This window comes from Quercus lobata, chromosome 1, assembly GCF_001633185.2.
Source record: "Quercus lobata isolate SW786 chromosome 1, ValleyOak3.0 Primary Assembly, whole genome shotgun sequence".
In the NCBI taxonomy this organism is placed as follows: Eukaryota; Viridiplantae; Streptophyta; class Magnoliopsida; order Fagales; family Fagaceae; genus Quercus; species Quercus lobata.
In genome coordinates this window covers 46,984,645-47,000,779 of record NC_044904.1, presented here as the reverse complement: position 1 = coordinate 47,000,779, position 16,135 = coordinate 46,984,645, and the positions used below count along the sequence as shown (strand labels likewise).

General features: G+C 33.2%; 1 protein-coding gene across 1 annotated transcript; it reads right to left on the bottom strand.

Annotated features, from left to right (window-relative positions):
• Nucleotides 1-2,363: 2,363 nt before the first annotated feature.
• Nucleotides 2,364-10,690, bottom strand: LOC115991226 (probable WRKY transcription factor 2). Its single transcript, XM_031114963.1, has 5 exons — nucleotides 10,245-10,690; nucleotides 7,652-7,831; nucleotides 3,736-4,589; nucleotides 3,495-3,653; nucleotides 2,364-3,268 (listed from the first exon to the last, which is right to left on the bottom strand). The coding sequence occupies exons 1-5, from the start codon at nucleotides 10,464-10,466 to the stop codon at nucleotides 2,530-2,532; spliced, it is 2,154 nt and encodes a 717-aa protein (XP_030970823.1). The 5' UTR covers nucleotides 10,467-10,690; the 3' UTR covers nucleotides 2,364-2,529.
• Nucleotides 10,691-16,135: the final 5,445 nt, after the last annotated feature.

The window sequence follows — 16,135 nt, the reverse complement described above, 5'->3', positions numbered from 1 at the left end:
GCCCCTCATATCACTACTTATAAGCCCTTTATCCACCTCCAGTAGAAAATCCCAGCAACATTGCTAAATACTCTATTACATCATTACTTATCTTATGCTCATTTTCTCACTCTCCATATTCATAAAATACATCTATCTTGTTACTCATATCTCTAAACATCTCTTTCTCCACTTCTCATATAAAATCCCATATCTTGGAAAGTAACAAAAGCTATCACTATAATCTTTCTAGCAGCTCTGATATCATTCATTTACCATCTAATATATCTCTCATACATCTTACAAATTATATCTCTTACAACTTTTCCATACATATTTCTCATATATATTACAAACTCATTTCTCACCAAATACCCATACTTATTACTCATACAAATTATAACTACTACATCCCACAAAGCATCTATATCTTCTATCATCTCCATACTTCTCAAGAGATATCAAACACTCATACTAAAACCCTTCTCCTAGAAGACAGAAATACTTCTTACAAAAGTCCTTCTCATGGAAGGCACAAACGTATCTTACAAAAGCCCTTCCCATGGAATGAAATACTATTCATAACTTCACAATATCTAAAAGAGCATTATCAAAGGGAAATTCATTTAAGTGCATGATAAAGGGGACAAACTTGACTAGCCTCTACATACAACTAGACATACTCTCTCTCCCTCTAGTTATCATGGCATACTACCTCCCTTCCGTTGGAGTCATTCTATTAGAGTGCTATCAACTCACTGATGTTATATAGATGGAGCTACAAACCATACAAATATAAGTCACTATGTTTCCATATCTCTAAATCTACATTATTGAATACATGATTACTTTACGTTTAAATACATATTATTTTATTTCAACTACTATTACAACTATTAATCAAAGCTATTATATCAAACATATGTTATTTATTTATTCAACCACTATCATGATTCTTAGACTTTGGGCTTTACCCATTTTGTAGGCCTAAAAATATGCCAGAAGCCATTGGACTACTTGGCCCAATGTCGAGTTCTAGATGCAACTCCCTATACAAATCTGGGTCTAGCAAGGTCACCCTTCTAGTAGAAAACATGTGGTTGTGCACCGAAAAACGGCCCCCATAAATGAGTTTAAGCTCAACTTGTATAAAATTAAATGAACAATTCTCAACTTTTAATACTCAACTATTCGTTTTCAACTCTACTTTACTTCTCTCCTTTTCAATTTACTTGCTACATGGGGGAAACAAAAGAGACAAATTAGCTAGCATCTTATTGGTTTGTTAGATGGTCAAGGCTAAAGGTGTTAAATGGTTGTCTCCCTCTTGGTAAATTTAGTAAACATGATTTACGATCTTATCAATTTCAGCTTTTTAGGTTCTTCAACAAACAAGATAGATAATCATCTATTCTTATGAGATGGCCTGACTTTGACAAGCTATTCAGCCTAAATAAATAAATGGTTTGACAAGTTTTGTGTGTATGAGAGAGAGAGAGAGAGAGAGAGAGAGAAACTAGCTGACATCTTATTGGTTTGTTAGATGGTCCAGGCTAAAGGTGTTAAATGGTTGTCTCCCTCCTGGTAAATGTAGTAAACATGATTTACCATCTTATCAATTTCAGCCTTTTAGGTACTTCAACGAACAAGACAGATAATCATCTATTCTTATGAGATGGCTTGACTCTGACAAGTTATTCAACCTAAATAAATAATTGGTTTGACAAGTTTTTTGTTTGAGAGAGAGAGAGAGAGCATAACAAATTCACACTCTAGAAAATATAAGTTTTCGCTTGTTAGGGTCATATTTTTATTTATTTGGCATATCCTTTGACAAAATACACTTTAATTGTATTTGAGTAGTTTTAAGTGGATTGAAGAATATCATGAAGCATTGAAGGCATGAAGACAACACAAAGAAACAAGTGTGAAAAGCTAAAAATTGGTGGCTCGACACCTGGCTCAATACGTATCTATCGAGAATTAATGAACCTTGATACCTCTCAATGCCTCTTGATCTATCAAGTTTCGTCCAGATTTTCCAAATCTACTTTTCAGCCCATAATAATGTGGCTTTTCTAGGGTTTTATTCTCTAATCTACTAGATCATATAAAAACATTATTTTACCGCCGTCATCAAACATGGACACACATAGAAAATCTATAAACTTCTTATGAAGCTATTGCATTCTTATGTGCCACTGCACTCTAGATTAATTTGCGATTTGTTCATGACTCTACGATATTGCATATAATTTGACCTAATTAATCAACTTAAGTAATTGAATTAATTAACTGGGGTCAATCTATAACCCAACAATGATTATAAAATAAAGAACTATGAAGGACTATTACATATATTTTTGTATGCATTTTGTATAAGAATTTTTCATAATATGCGTTTATAATATATAGATATATATATATATATATACATATATATGAAAAAAAAAAAAAAAAACAATGAATTGGCAATAAAACGGCACCACAAAAAGACAAGCAAGTTTCTCTTTGTTGTTGACTACTATAGAAGCAAAAAGAGAATAAAACTCAAGATGGAAAACTTCCCATGACCTGGTGATATAAAGATGATGAAGATGATGATGATGATGATAATGCATTTCCATGATCAACAATGGGTAGGCAGGCATCATAAAGATCATCATCCTTTTTCTCCTGCTTAGGCCTGAGAATCCTTACATCATTTTCCTTCAGCTGCTGCCCTGAAAGGAAAGACTTGACTGAACCAATAGGTTTTCCATTTTTAAAATCAAAACCAGCCATCCCAGCTTGGGGAAGATTCAATGGCAGTGAAATTGGGAAGTTTGGGAGAACAGAGGCAATAGAACCAGCTTGATGGGTTACATTGCAATTGGAATTGAGTCCAAGAGACGCATAAGGCATGTTATTTTGTAGGGGTGAAAACTTCATTTGGTAAATGGAGGAAGCCCCAAATTTCATGTCATTATTGAAGTTTCCAAGAAAACTGGAGCTCAGATAGTCATTATTGAATTCAGGTTTTCTATCAAAATGAGGTGCAAGATCTTGAACTTGGGTTTCAGACTTTAGGACATTGGGGTGTCTGGGTAATGTAAGGGCAGGTTGAGCATTAGCAGCAGCAGGAGGTACATTACCACCGTTCGAGTTTATTTGACCACTGTTTCTGGCTGCAGGCACTTCATGGTTGTGTTTCCCCTCATAAGTTGTAATTACACATTTCAGATTGTGAGCAGCCCTTTCCACATGCTTCCGCACTGAACATCCAGCACTCGTGCATTTGTAATAGCTCCTGAGGAGAAAAGTATTACAACAAGAATTCAAAGCATATATTAACCAGAAGAAAAAGATGCTTGTCTTTGCCAACTTGGAGAATAAGTTTAAATACCCAAAATGCAACCTCATTAAACAAGTAAAACACGGCATAAAGTCGTGTAACCTGAAGTCATAGACTACGCAACTCCCATTACTTTCTTTATTTCAAGTGGTAAACACACACAGCATTTGTATATCAATACCTAGGGTTTGGATTTCCTTTGACAACCTTTTGCCCATATTTTCGCCAGCGGTAACCATCATCAAGTATGTCCACATCACTCTCTATTTGGACAACGACTCTTGGTTCACGAACAGCCCTGGATGCCAAATTTGTTTCAATCAAGCAGCTATCTGTCTTCCTGCAATAAATAAATGGACTCCATGAACATATATGAAATTGCTGTGGCCTGTAAGTAATAGCAACTAAGCATAGAATAATACCTTCTTTTGGACTCAGACTCATCATCCTCAGCATGCTCTCCAAGTGAGATGCTTCCCTGGGTGGCTCCATCTTCATGATCATCATGACTGGCAATTGTGGAAGAAAGATCTGGAGTATCTGCTGATTCAAATACACCCACAGATCTTCCATGGGTGGTTGATATTGGGTCTGAAAGCTCAGATACAACAGACACCGAGGATGTCCCTTCCACCCCATCATTCCTCCAATCGGAACCAAGTTTAATATCCTTTGACCCTGATTGAATATTCCTCCAAATGGACCCACCTTCAACTTTACAGGTTCCACTTCCTTCACCCATCATTGATGTTTCATCTATTGAAAATGCCGACCCAGGAAATACTCGGCGATTAGGCTGGGGTTTTGCATGATTATGAGTTCCCTTATAGATGATTTCTGTTATTTGTCCATCATAAGATCGTTCCACCTTTTTCTTCACCTGACAGTTTGGATGGGTACATTTATAGTAACTTCTAGGATATTCACTACCTTTTACTTGTTTCTGCCCATACTTTCTCCAATTATATACATCTTCTGATGTCCTTTCTGTTCCTGTTGAAGGGCATGGCCCTTTCTGGTCTCCTTCCACAAGATGATTTGTCCCAATAACCTCTCCATGAATAGGTTCTTTGGGTAGAGATTTTTGGTCACCAGCTACTTCAGAACGATGAATTTTCGAATTGGCATTCATAATCATGTTTTTGACCATTTTCATCTCAGTAGGCAAATCTGCAGCACAGTTCTTGGTGACATCTGCTTTTGGCAGCTCTGCTGGGAACTCAAAATCCATTGGTGTTTGCATTGAGACAAGAGCTTGATAGTCAACAGAAGCTCCCTGCACAATATTGCAATCGATAGAAACCTGATTAATTCAAACATATCACACATTGACATATCAGTTACTTAGAAAACTTAATTTATACAGAGCTGGTGTCAAGACAAGTGCCCTATTTTAGCATACATTGGTGCCAACACCAGGTATGGGCCACGATCAAGCATGTTTATGAACGTCAACATGGGATGGGCCCACCCAGTGACCTTGTGGTTGGATGAAAGACTGATTGATGCTGAATGTTTTGATTTTATTTTTGCACTAAATGTAATCGATTATGGGAATATTTTCATATCTGATGTAATCGATTACAATTTTATTATTTTCTTTATTTGATAAACTCTAGAAGCCCTACTTAGACGCTCCTGAAAACACTATTGGGTATCTAGAATTTTCTTTTATTAAAAATCATTGGAAAATTTTCTCATTTCTTGGTGTTGATCTTAGGTAACGCTTGCTGTTGAAGACTAGGGTTCAGCCAGCTCTAGGGTTCAGCCTACGGTTGAAACAGTTTGTTCTGTTATTTCTTATCTTTTGCACATGTTCCTTTTGCAAACTTTGTGCTGCATCATATATGATTTAGAATAAATCTGCCAGAGCAGGTCTTTATGGAATAACCATAAAAAAGTGTTAATAAAAGTAAAAGTTGTGGAATATTGTTCCTAACATTAAAAATAAAAAATAAAAAAACTAAATATATTGATGTGCATGAAACTCTAATTGAATAAAAGGCAGATAGAAATGAAAGGCATTACAATATCAATGTACTATCCTATAAATCAACCCCGCGTGCCGGGGGGGGGGGGGGGTGGTGTAGATGAAAAGTTTTTATATAGTTCTTTTCATTTAAAGAAATGTTTTTATTGGTAAATTACACGTGCATCCGATGGAGCTTAAATCCATGACAATACCATCCATCCCATTATTGTGCCAGGACTAATTGTGATTTAAGCTAAAACCCAATGGCTTCTATAATTTAAAGAATAAAGCTAAGAAAAAAAATCACATGGAAAAAAAAAAGTGTTAAACATTGTTTACCAAGATAGAAACAACTTCTGAATTTCTAAATTTCCTTCAAACTCATAGTTTCCTTCAAAGTCAATATCATGTCAGTCACACCAGATGGTAAAAGCACATTACAAGCTTTGTGCTTCTTGCTCCTCTTAAATTCTCTCCAACACATGGAAAAGAAATCCATCATCTCTAGAAACCCAAAAGACGTTCAGCAGATTACAAATGAGACAAGAAAGATTCCACTAAAGAAGAAGGAAAAAAACAAAAAAAGGGAAAAAACGAGAAAAAAGAAAAACCAGTGATACTTAAACAAGGTACCATATAGATCTCATAGCCAGGGATACAAAATTTACCAAATGATCTTCATGCATCTAGATAGAATGACCACATAAAGAAATCATTTCTTCCCTTCTATATCTTCCTTACTAGAGGCAAGAGGAAAAAAAGACTCTTGATTAGGCTACAAGTAGCAAAAGAAAAGCAAGTTTGAATGCCAAGGAAACCTTGAAATTACATTCAATTTTGATAAGAGGCCTAATTGCTTGCTCCTGGGCACGAGTATAAATTGCTTAGCCCATTAGAGGTGAATGCCCTGGGCATGATTCTGGCAAATGGAGTCAGTTGCTCGTAAGTTTTACAAGCTAGAGTCAAAAGTCCAATGGGCTATTTTGTAGAAAGGTTCCCTACATTATCAAAAAGAAAAATAGAGAGAGGCCTAATTGCCATTACTTTAGGCAAGCCTAGTTACTATGAAGTCTTATTTTATATTTCTTTGCATTAGCAAATTGCTTATTTAGTTTCTATTGGTTTTCTTTAATTTTAGCAGTTTCATATTTGAAGCTTTTGTCATTTCAAAATTTTTCAGAAATGGGCTTTAATTTTGGCCTATGAATCTTATTTTAGAAAAATTTGGTGGTATCGGGCCTTTGTGTTAAGTAGTTTATCCCTTAGAGCATATTTTGTACACATAATCAAAATAGACCCGGAATAAAAATGGGTACTACTAGGAATCAATATTACTGAGAATAACAAAGTTATTTCTATTCATCTATACAGTTACAACAATGGAAGATAACTCAAAATCAGTACCTTGTGTAGCTTATAGTATTCATATATAATTTCTCTTTCAGATTTTTCAACCAATCAACATGACTTCAGAGGGTGTCTTTTCATAGAACTGAAGCAATTTCATGAAAACTCACTTCAGATATGAAACTTTTGAGCATTCAGAGAAAATTTCGCTATTCCCAACAAGATGACTTGGTAAGAATTCACTTTTCCAAAACATGCCCAATTCATTCCACCCGCAACAATTCAATTAATTCTCTAGCTGATAAAACATTGACATTCCTTCTTCTAGAACCAACATTTTTTTATGTCATTTGATGCACAATAATTTATATATGTCGATTATGAATCAGCACCCCTAAGATTGATAAACTTGTTGGACCTTATTAATAGGGCTGATCATCCAACCAATGAGATGATAAAGCAAATCAGCCCAAGGTTTGGGCAGTTTCACTCATCGGAATAGGTCCCAACACTTACAGAATTTTGAAGTGGACCTTATTAATAGGGCTGATCATCCAACCGATGAGATGATAAAGCAAATCAGCCCAAGGCTTGGGCAGTTTCACTCATTGGAATAGGTCCCAACACTTACAGAATTTTGAAGTTCTGATTGGGAATCGAGTTTAAAATCCGTGAAATCCAATCAGGCTGAATTAAATATCACATGGTCGCTTTTGATTTTTCCCCCAAGATGGCCTTTGGATACGTCTTCATCACTTCCCCCACCCCCCCCCCCCCCGGCGCGGGAAAAGAAAAAGTCATCTGATCATCTTTATATTTTTCAAGCAATGAGAGTACAGTGAAACAACATAATCCAAATGTGGATTTTCAAAAATTACATTCGATAGAAAGTTATTAAGTGGTGTAACTTGAACCCAACACCACATGTCTGTATATATGTCAACCATTTCCAATCTAACAGCAGGACTACATAATCTATGACAACAAACATATAATATAAACAAAAGTAGACAGTTTACCTGCTCTTGAAAGCTAGAAAAGCGTGAAGGAAAATTAGGATCCCCATAAGGCATGAATTTAAAGGAGGAACCAACGTCACTGCACCTACCACCATCTTCAGCAGTCAACGAGCTCAGCATTGAACTATCATGGTTGAGAGGAACCAATGGAAAAGTTCCAGTGGTAGGAGATGGCAGCACCTAAAAGAATATATCATTCAGAAAACATATATTGAAATAAGATAGGTTGACATAAGAACAAAAATAGCCAAGAAAAGATTTAAATTTGCGAGGGAAAAGAACTTATCAGCATTTGTAACCACAAACATGGACATTATTCATATTTTCCTTCTGCCTAATGCCTCTTTTTTTTTTGGCTTCTAACCATCATGCCAACTCGATCGGTACTCAAAATATTCACTCTAAAAAATTTGGTCTCTCATTTTGAGAAGAGTAATAACATCAAAACAGCTAACAAAATGTTGACTGACTTTTGAAGACCAGTGAAGACCTTCTGCAATGTTCATCACCAACAGTATTACAACAATCCACGCAACCAATATGAAACTCATGCTTTGTAGGTGAGGCATAAAATGTTTTTCCCGTAAATAGAGGCATAAATCATTTTATGCCAGAATGATCCAAATTTTACAGTCAACCAGAAAATATTTTCAGGATGACCCACATACAATTCCATACTTTCAACCTCAAAAAAATCAACAGGAAAACTCTCAAAACAACCAAAAATTCACAACTGAACCATCAAAATAACGGCAACACACAAAGAGCACAGCCCCGCTTCTGTCTCCCATTAGAAAATAAAATTGAAAAAAAAATAAAGAAAAATAAAAACCTACATCCACAAATACAATAAAAAATCACAAGAAATGAAGAAAACCCTCAAAGCAAACAACATTCAAAATTGAACCATCAAAATAACCACAAATTAATAACACTATATATGAAGAAAAAAATTATTAAATAAAAGCTTGCATTCATATACAATTCCACACTTTTAGCCACAAATAAAATAAAATAAAATCACAAGAAGACCCTCAAAACAACCGAATTCACGATTAAACCATAAAATAAACACAAGTTAATGGCTTAATATATTAAAAAAATAAAAGAAAAAGTTGCACCCACATAGAATTCTACACTTCCAGCCTCAAATCAAAACCAATAATTAAAAATAAAATCATACAAGAAACCTGGAAAACAATCAAAATTCAAAACTAAACCACAATTTAATAACACAATACATTTGAAATAAATCGTAAAATAAATCAAGTCAAAACTTGCAACCACATACATTTCCATAATTCCACCTTGCAAAACAAAACAAAGAACTTTCACAAACAAAACCCTCAAAACAATATATATATATATATATATATATATATATTGTGGTGATTTTATTTTTTGATGCTTTATTTGTGTGTGTGTGTCTATATATATATATATAAGGTTTGAATTTAAGTTACACCTGGTATAACTCTAAGTAATATTATATCATTCAATATTTTTTAATTGGATGTAAATTTTGACAAATCCACTGTTAGATTACATTATCTTTGTATATGAGACACTTGCAAAATTTTAAGGTGTTCAAAGATTAATAGCCATGTCATCAATCAATTATTTAAATTTAAGTTTTTGTAGTTTAAAATAATGCATAAAAAATGAGTTTACGGATCGAATGATAAATAACATCCAATTGATATAAAAATTGAAATGAATGTTAAGTACATATAGAACATGTACCATGTTCCCCCCAGTGTTCCTAGACTTCTTTTTAATACAATTCCGTTATTTATCAAAAAAATAAATAAAAATAGAGCAGTGGGATTTTCAAAATATGAATTTTATAACAAGTTTTTTTTTTTTTTTTTTGATAAGTGAATTTTATAACAAGTTATTGGATGGTGTAACATTGCTTAGAGTTACATCAGGTTTAACTTGAACCCAACCCTCTCTCTCTCTCTCTCTCTCTCTCTCTCTCTCTCTCTCTCTCTCTCTCTCTCTCTCTCTCTCTCTCTCTCTCCTCTCTCTCTCTCTCTCTCTCTCTCGTTGAACATAATATAAACAAATCAACTCTTGAACCCACCCACATACATTTCCATACTTCCACCCTCAAATTATAACATAATAATAATAATAATAATAATAATAATAATAATAATAATCACCCGGAAAAACAACCCATACTTTACAACTAAACCATCAAAATCAACAATAATTAATAACCAAAATATATTGAATTGTGTGTGTCTATATATATATATATCCAAATTTCACAAGAAAAAGTATTCAAAAAAAAAGAATTAATTAATTTAAATTAAAAAAAAAAAAAAAAACAGAAAACAACCAAAATTTCACAACTGAACCATCTAAAGCAGCATAAATAAAAGTGTGAAAACAAATATACATTAATGAGTTAAAATAAAATAAAATAAAAACCCAGAAAACAATCAAAATTTCACAGCTAAACCAGACCCCACAAATTAATAACCAAACTACATTTAAAAATAATAAATAATAAAGAACTTGCAGAGTGAAAAAAGAGATAGAAAGATGAATTAAAAAATAATAATAATAAGGAAAGGAAAGAAACCTGGGTGTTTGGGAGCATGATAGGGGAGTCAAGCAACGCGGCTGGGCTAATCCCAGGTGGAATAGTGAGCCTGGGTGAGCGAGCAGCTGGCGAAGAAGAAGCCAACGGAGTAGCAGTCCGAAAAAGCGCAGTTTTGTTGAGACTCTGCGCATTGAATCCACACTTTTCTGCCCTCCTTTCCGCAATGCTTTTACTCCCACTTTTGCATTCCTCTTCCTCCATATAAAAACCTCACTCACTGAAACTCACTCATTCACTCAGTGATTCAATTTGAATTGGTTTTGGATTCCTGGGTTGTTGTTTGAAGAGAGGGTTTGGCATGGAAATCAAATGAGAGAGTTTTGTGAGAGACAGATAAAGATGAGCTAATAAGGCCTTAAAAGACACTTCATGACACTACTTTATTTTCTTTCCTTAAAAATGAGAAGACAGAGTTTTGAAGAGAGGTTTTTTTTTTTTTTTTTTTTTTTTTTTTTTTTTTTTTTTAAATTAATTTATATTTTAAAAAAATAACTCCAAACAGAATTCGATTGTGTGCTATTCCCGTGATAACTGATAAAATTATGCACGTGTACTTTTAGTGACCTATTTCATAAGTTAATTAGCTTGTTTTTTTATGAAATGTCACATAGTAGACTGAACAAGATTCTTCATTCTTTTGAGTTTAAATCCATTTAATTTTTTTTTTTTGAATATAATGTCACTTTATCTATTACTATTTAAATTTTTATTGATTTTAAAAATGATAAAAAGAAATGTAACTATTTTTAAATAATATAGTGATATATCTAAGTTTAAATACAGGAGAATTGTTTTTGGATTATATTAATGGATGTCCTTAAAACAATTATTAATAAATCATTTTAGAAAAATTTCAACATTATTTTTATAGAAAATATAAAAAATCATCAAAAAAATTAATTATTTCTTCCCATTAAAATCTTTTAAATATACATTTTAAATCGATATTTTTAGGTCATTCTTTAAGTTTTTCCATTATTTTTTTACTAAAGAGAATTTCTCTTTATTTTGAAAACAAATTTGAAATAATGTACACTAGGAAATATAATAAGAGATTTTAGAAAAACTTAATCATAAACTTTTAAAATCTTAATCACTCATAGATAATGCATGGTTCAGATTTTCTTGCATTGTCAATCATGATAAGTAATATTTATTTATTTCTTTTAGCCTCTAAGTAATATTTATTTAAATATCAATAATATGATAAAATCTAGATCATTAAAATTCAATGCAATGAATCTTAACTTCTCCAATTAAATACAATAATACATATCATATGGTTTATTTAACTATCGACCAATGAGAACACTATTTTTGTCACGTTAGTTACTCTAAAACTACAGTATTATTTTTTTTTTGTGAGTGTATTTCCTTATCTCGTTTTCCTTCCTCTATATATGTGTGTGTTTCTCAAATAAATAAATAAAAACTACAGTAATACTTTCTCCAAAAAAAAAAAAAAAGTACACTTACCAAATAAGTTAAGGAGGTCATAAAATACTTGCCTAAATTTCTAAAATCAGTTAAACTTACCATTATTTATTTATTTATTTATTTTTAAAGATAAAGATAACTATTTTTGTCTTATTTTTAATTTCATGTAAGTGTATTTTTAAGTTTTTCTTTCTTTGTTTTTTTGCTTTAAATTATTTTGGTTAAAGTTCTCTTTTCAGCGTGGGATTTGCTTCGTTAATGGCTAGCCGGAAAATCTTGATGGAGAGGTTAGATTTGTATACAATCTATTTGCGGTTAGAAGGGCACGTGGGAAGCTATCTCCGAAATAAATGGCACGTGACAAATACATATTTTTTTCACACCTAAAACTACATACATAAATATTACAGTAAATAATATCATTAAATCATAAAAATAAATAAAAAGCCCTATCCGAAAAGATTGGCGCGTGCCAAATCTAGCCCACAAGTTATCTATTTATTTGCACACTGATAAATTGCCCATTTTGTTACAGGCAATCAATGTATGAGAGCTTAGTTCGGTAGAAATTAGGATCTTTTGCTTAGGTGTAATTTGGTTAAAAAAGATTTTCTGTCTAAGCTCTTAAATCACACTTCTAGAAGTCTTTTATTTTTTATTTTTTTATTATTAAAATTTTGAGAAACAAACACACATATGGGAGAGTGAAAGAGGTTTTAACACAAAAGTATATCACAACTCCACTCAAAAGTCATGGTAACTTTTAAGGGAGGGTGAGACAAATTATATTATACATAACACTCTTTTAAGCAATGTGAGACTATTATCCATTTTTTTTTTTTTTTTGAGAAACAAACACACACAGGAGAGAGGGAAAAATGTTCTAATACAAAAACACACCACAACTCCACACTTCTAAAAGTCCTTTTTGGTATGCTTGGAGAACAGAATTTGGGCCCACAAGAATTTTGGATTCTAATGCTTAAAACTAAGAGGAAATTACATTTAACTTTCCTAAATTATATATTAGATTACACTTTATACCTTAAACTATTCGAATGTATATTTTGCACCCTAAACTATCACACTTATAACACTTTGCATCCAATTTGTTTGTTTCACTGTTAAGTTAAATGGAAATTAATAGTCCATGACTTACACATAATTTTAACTTAGGTGAATAAAATTAAAAGACAAAAACACCCTCTTCATAAACTATTAAAAAACAAAAGCTTATTTCTTTCTTCTATTTTCCAGCTCCCTCTCTCTCTCGTGTGTGTAGAGCGATACGGGTAAAGCGCTCCGACACCTTCAGAGCCTTTAATTTCTCGCATTGTGCTTAATAACAACACTGCACATTATTCCTAATAAGCTCCAATTTATTACTGTCTCTACCGTCAAACCAAAAATCCAACTTTAACTCACATTCTTCGTCTTTCAACAGGCTCTAACTCCAAGAATTAACAACATCTCAACTAGTCAAAATCCAAGATTGGAAACAAGAAGAAGAACAAATGCTCTCATAACAAAAAGTGCACCTTGCCTACAATGGTCCCACCTCTGAACAGAGAATGCAACATTGCCCACCTAAAATAGCAATACTAATAAAAGAAACCAAACCAAACCCATCAAAGAAAGAGTCACATATTATGATCAGCAGCTACGTGATGTATTGGACGGTGCTTCTCATCGGGAGAGGGCTTTTCCTTAGGCAAAACCTTGCAAGGTGGGAGGCCATTCTTGTGCATCCAAGATTTCAAGTCTTCCTCTTCCTCCTCTTTCTTGCTCACAACTTCTCAATTATTTGGTTTCCCATCTTTTTCGGCTACTAAGGTGTCGGAGCTCGAGGCAGAGCATAAATTTCTCCGGCAAATCAGGTGGTAGCAGTATGCGAGGTTAGGGTCCTTCCAAGTAGAGAATGAAACCATAGAGAACAGTGGTACCAAGGTGGTGGAGCAATGGTGGAGTGGTGTAAACATATTTTTGATTTGGGGATTTTAGGGTTACAGAGACTTGATTTAGGGAGAGGGCTGGATACGCACGCATGCACGCAAGCGAAAGTTGTGGAAAAAATAAGGAAAAGTTTTTGTGTTAAGGCTGCGTTTGTTTTGGCGTAAAATTATTTTAGGAAATCATTTTATATCTCACTGTGTGTTTGATTGCGCATGAAAAATAGAATTTTTCAGAAAACAATTTCATTTGACTGTAAATATTTGTTTTACATTTCTATTTTCACTTCAAACCATTTTCGGACTCAGACGCGCAAAGAGAGAGAGAGAGAGAGAGAGTAGAGAGTGAGCTAGAGATCGCGCCCCAACCCCAGACATGTCGGCGAGATCGCGTCGTCAAGATTGCGTCGTCGAGATCGCTGCGTCTTCCTCTGGGTCAAATCATTGCCGCCCTCTGGATTAGATTGCCTTGTCTCGATCTCGTTGTCTGCCAGTCGTCGATTTGCTTTCTCTCTTTGATCTTTGATTTTTTTGTTGTTGTTGTGGTGGTGTTTTGGTGGTTTTCGTATTGTGTGGTTTTGGGTTTTGTGCGGATAGTGGTGAATTTTCTGTGGGTGGTAGTGGATTTTCTAATATAAAATTTATTTGGAAACTGAGAAAATGGCTGAGAAAATGTGAAAAATTTGTAGGAAAATAGTATTTTCAGAATGTTACCAAACACTGAAAATCGTTTTCAGAACTATTTTCCATTGCACACCCAAACGCCCGGATTTTAATTTCTTTATTGGAATTCATTTTCCCCTGCATTCATTTTACACTTGGAATTCGATTTACATTGAACCAAACGCAGCCTAATTGTCTGTGAAAAGGGCGTCTTTATCTTATAATTTTTATAATTTTGTTCCACCTGAATGAAAATCATGTGTAAATCCTGTGCTATTTATTTCTGTATAACTTAACTGTGAAACTAACATCAGGGTGTAAAGTGTCATTATTAGTGTGATAATTTAGGGTGCAAAGTGTGCATTTAAATAATTTATGGTGCAAAGTGTAATCTGATGTATAGTTTAAGGTAATAAAGTGTAATTTCTCCTAAAACTAAATATTTTGTTTATAGTTTGAATTTTGAAGTGATAAAGGATTTAGATTTGTGGATTTCACGACCTTTTAGATTTGAAACGTCTAGTACCTTACTTTGGAGAATGAAAATTTCATTTTTTTAGCACTCAATGCTAATTTAACATAGGTGAAGATTTTCAAAATGAACTCATAATTATCATATGAGATCTCGAATATTTTCAAAATTAACTCATGATTATCATATGAGATTTTTTTTTTTTTTGGGGTAAAACGTATAATACTTTATTGATAATTGATCAAAAATTACAAAATTTATCATATCAGTATAAACCTGTTTTCCTTTCAAAAAAAAAAAAAAACTGTTTTGACCATTTTAGGGCAGTAAGAGACGCTAGGCACTAAACCTAAACTAAACAGGAGGACAAGTGTGAAACTAAAAAGTGCGATACATCAATTTAAGATCCAGCTGGGGAACAATTGCGAGGTTCAATCGTTAGCTCATGATTCATAGTTCATGCGCCTTTATCTGTTGTGTGATATATCAGGGACCTGTGATTGTTTGTGGATGGTCCTTTTGTAACAGTCTAAATCAGAACTCTAACCAAGATAATAGTAATTTTTATTGGTTAAAAGATGTTTCAATAGGCTTGCATGACATGAATACTTTTATTAATTTTAATTAAACCAATAAAAGATAATTTTAATTTTAATTTTTTCAGAAGAAAGACTGTTTGGTATTTTATTTCATAGGAGTAAAATCTTAAATTAAAATTTAATTAAAAACGTAAATTTTATTAGTTCAAAACTTCAAATCATATGCCGTATAATAAAAAATATGGCTAAGAAGTTGTAGTTGTGCCAAATGCATATCATGTTTAAATTTGCCAAGTAATTGCATCAAATTTCAGCATGTTTTTAGAAACAACATCGTAATTGTTCTTATAAGCTTTTCTTTAATGTTTTTATCAATTCTTTGGATAGCCGCTGTGGATATTGTATTTTGTCTGTCCTAGATTTATTTTCCAAGTAATTGCATCAAATTTCAGCATTTATTTATTTATTATTATATAGAAACAACAGTGTAATTGTTCTTATAAGCTTTTTCCTTACTGTTTTTATAAATTCCTAGATAGACAGTGGATATTGTATTTTGTCCACTCTTGATTTGTGTACTAGACATTGAAAATTTCAAAAATATCACTTTTTTACTGGGGGGGACCATGGGATCATCTAGATTGGCATGGTTTAACTCATTCAAGTGTCGAAGCACTCAAAGTACCATTTTAGGTCAAAATGACCAAAATGCCCTTGGTTAACCCAGGGTTGACCGAAGGTCAAAATTGGTCAAAACCACACCAAAACAACATTTTCCATGTTTTTACATCAAACCTGAGGTTATCGAAA

What these genes read in the sequence shown, in the direction of transcription:
- LOC115991226 (XM_031114963.1), bottom strand. Translation starts at nt 10,466, where the DNA reads ATGGAGGAAGAGGAATGCAAAAGTGGGAGTAAAAGCATTGCGGAAAGG. An exon ending in TCATGCTCCCAAACACCCAG is followed by an intron (nt 7,832 to 10,244) that starts GTTTCTTTCCTT and finishes ATATTCTTTTAG; the next exon opens with GTGCTGCCATCTCCTACCAC. An exon ending in AAAGGAAATCCAAACCCTAG is followed by an intron (nt 3,269 to 3,494) that starts GTATTGATATAC and finishes TTTTCTCCTCAG; the next exon opens with GAGCTATTACAAATGCACGA.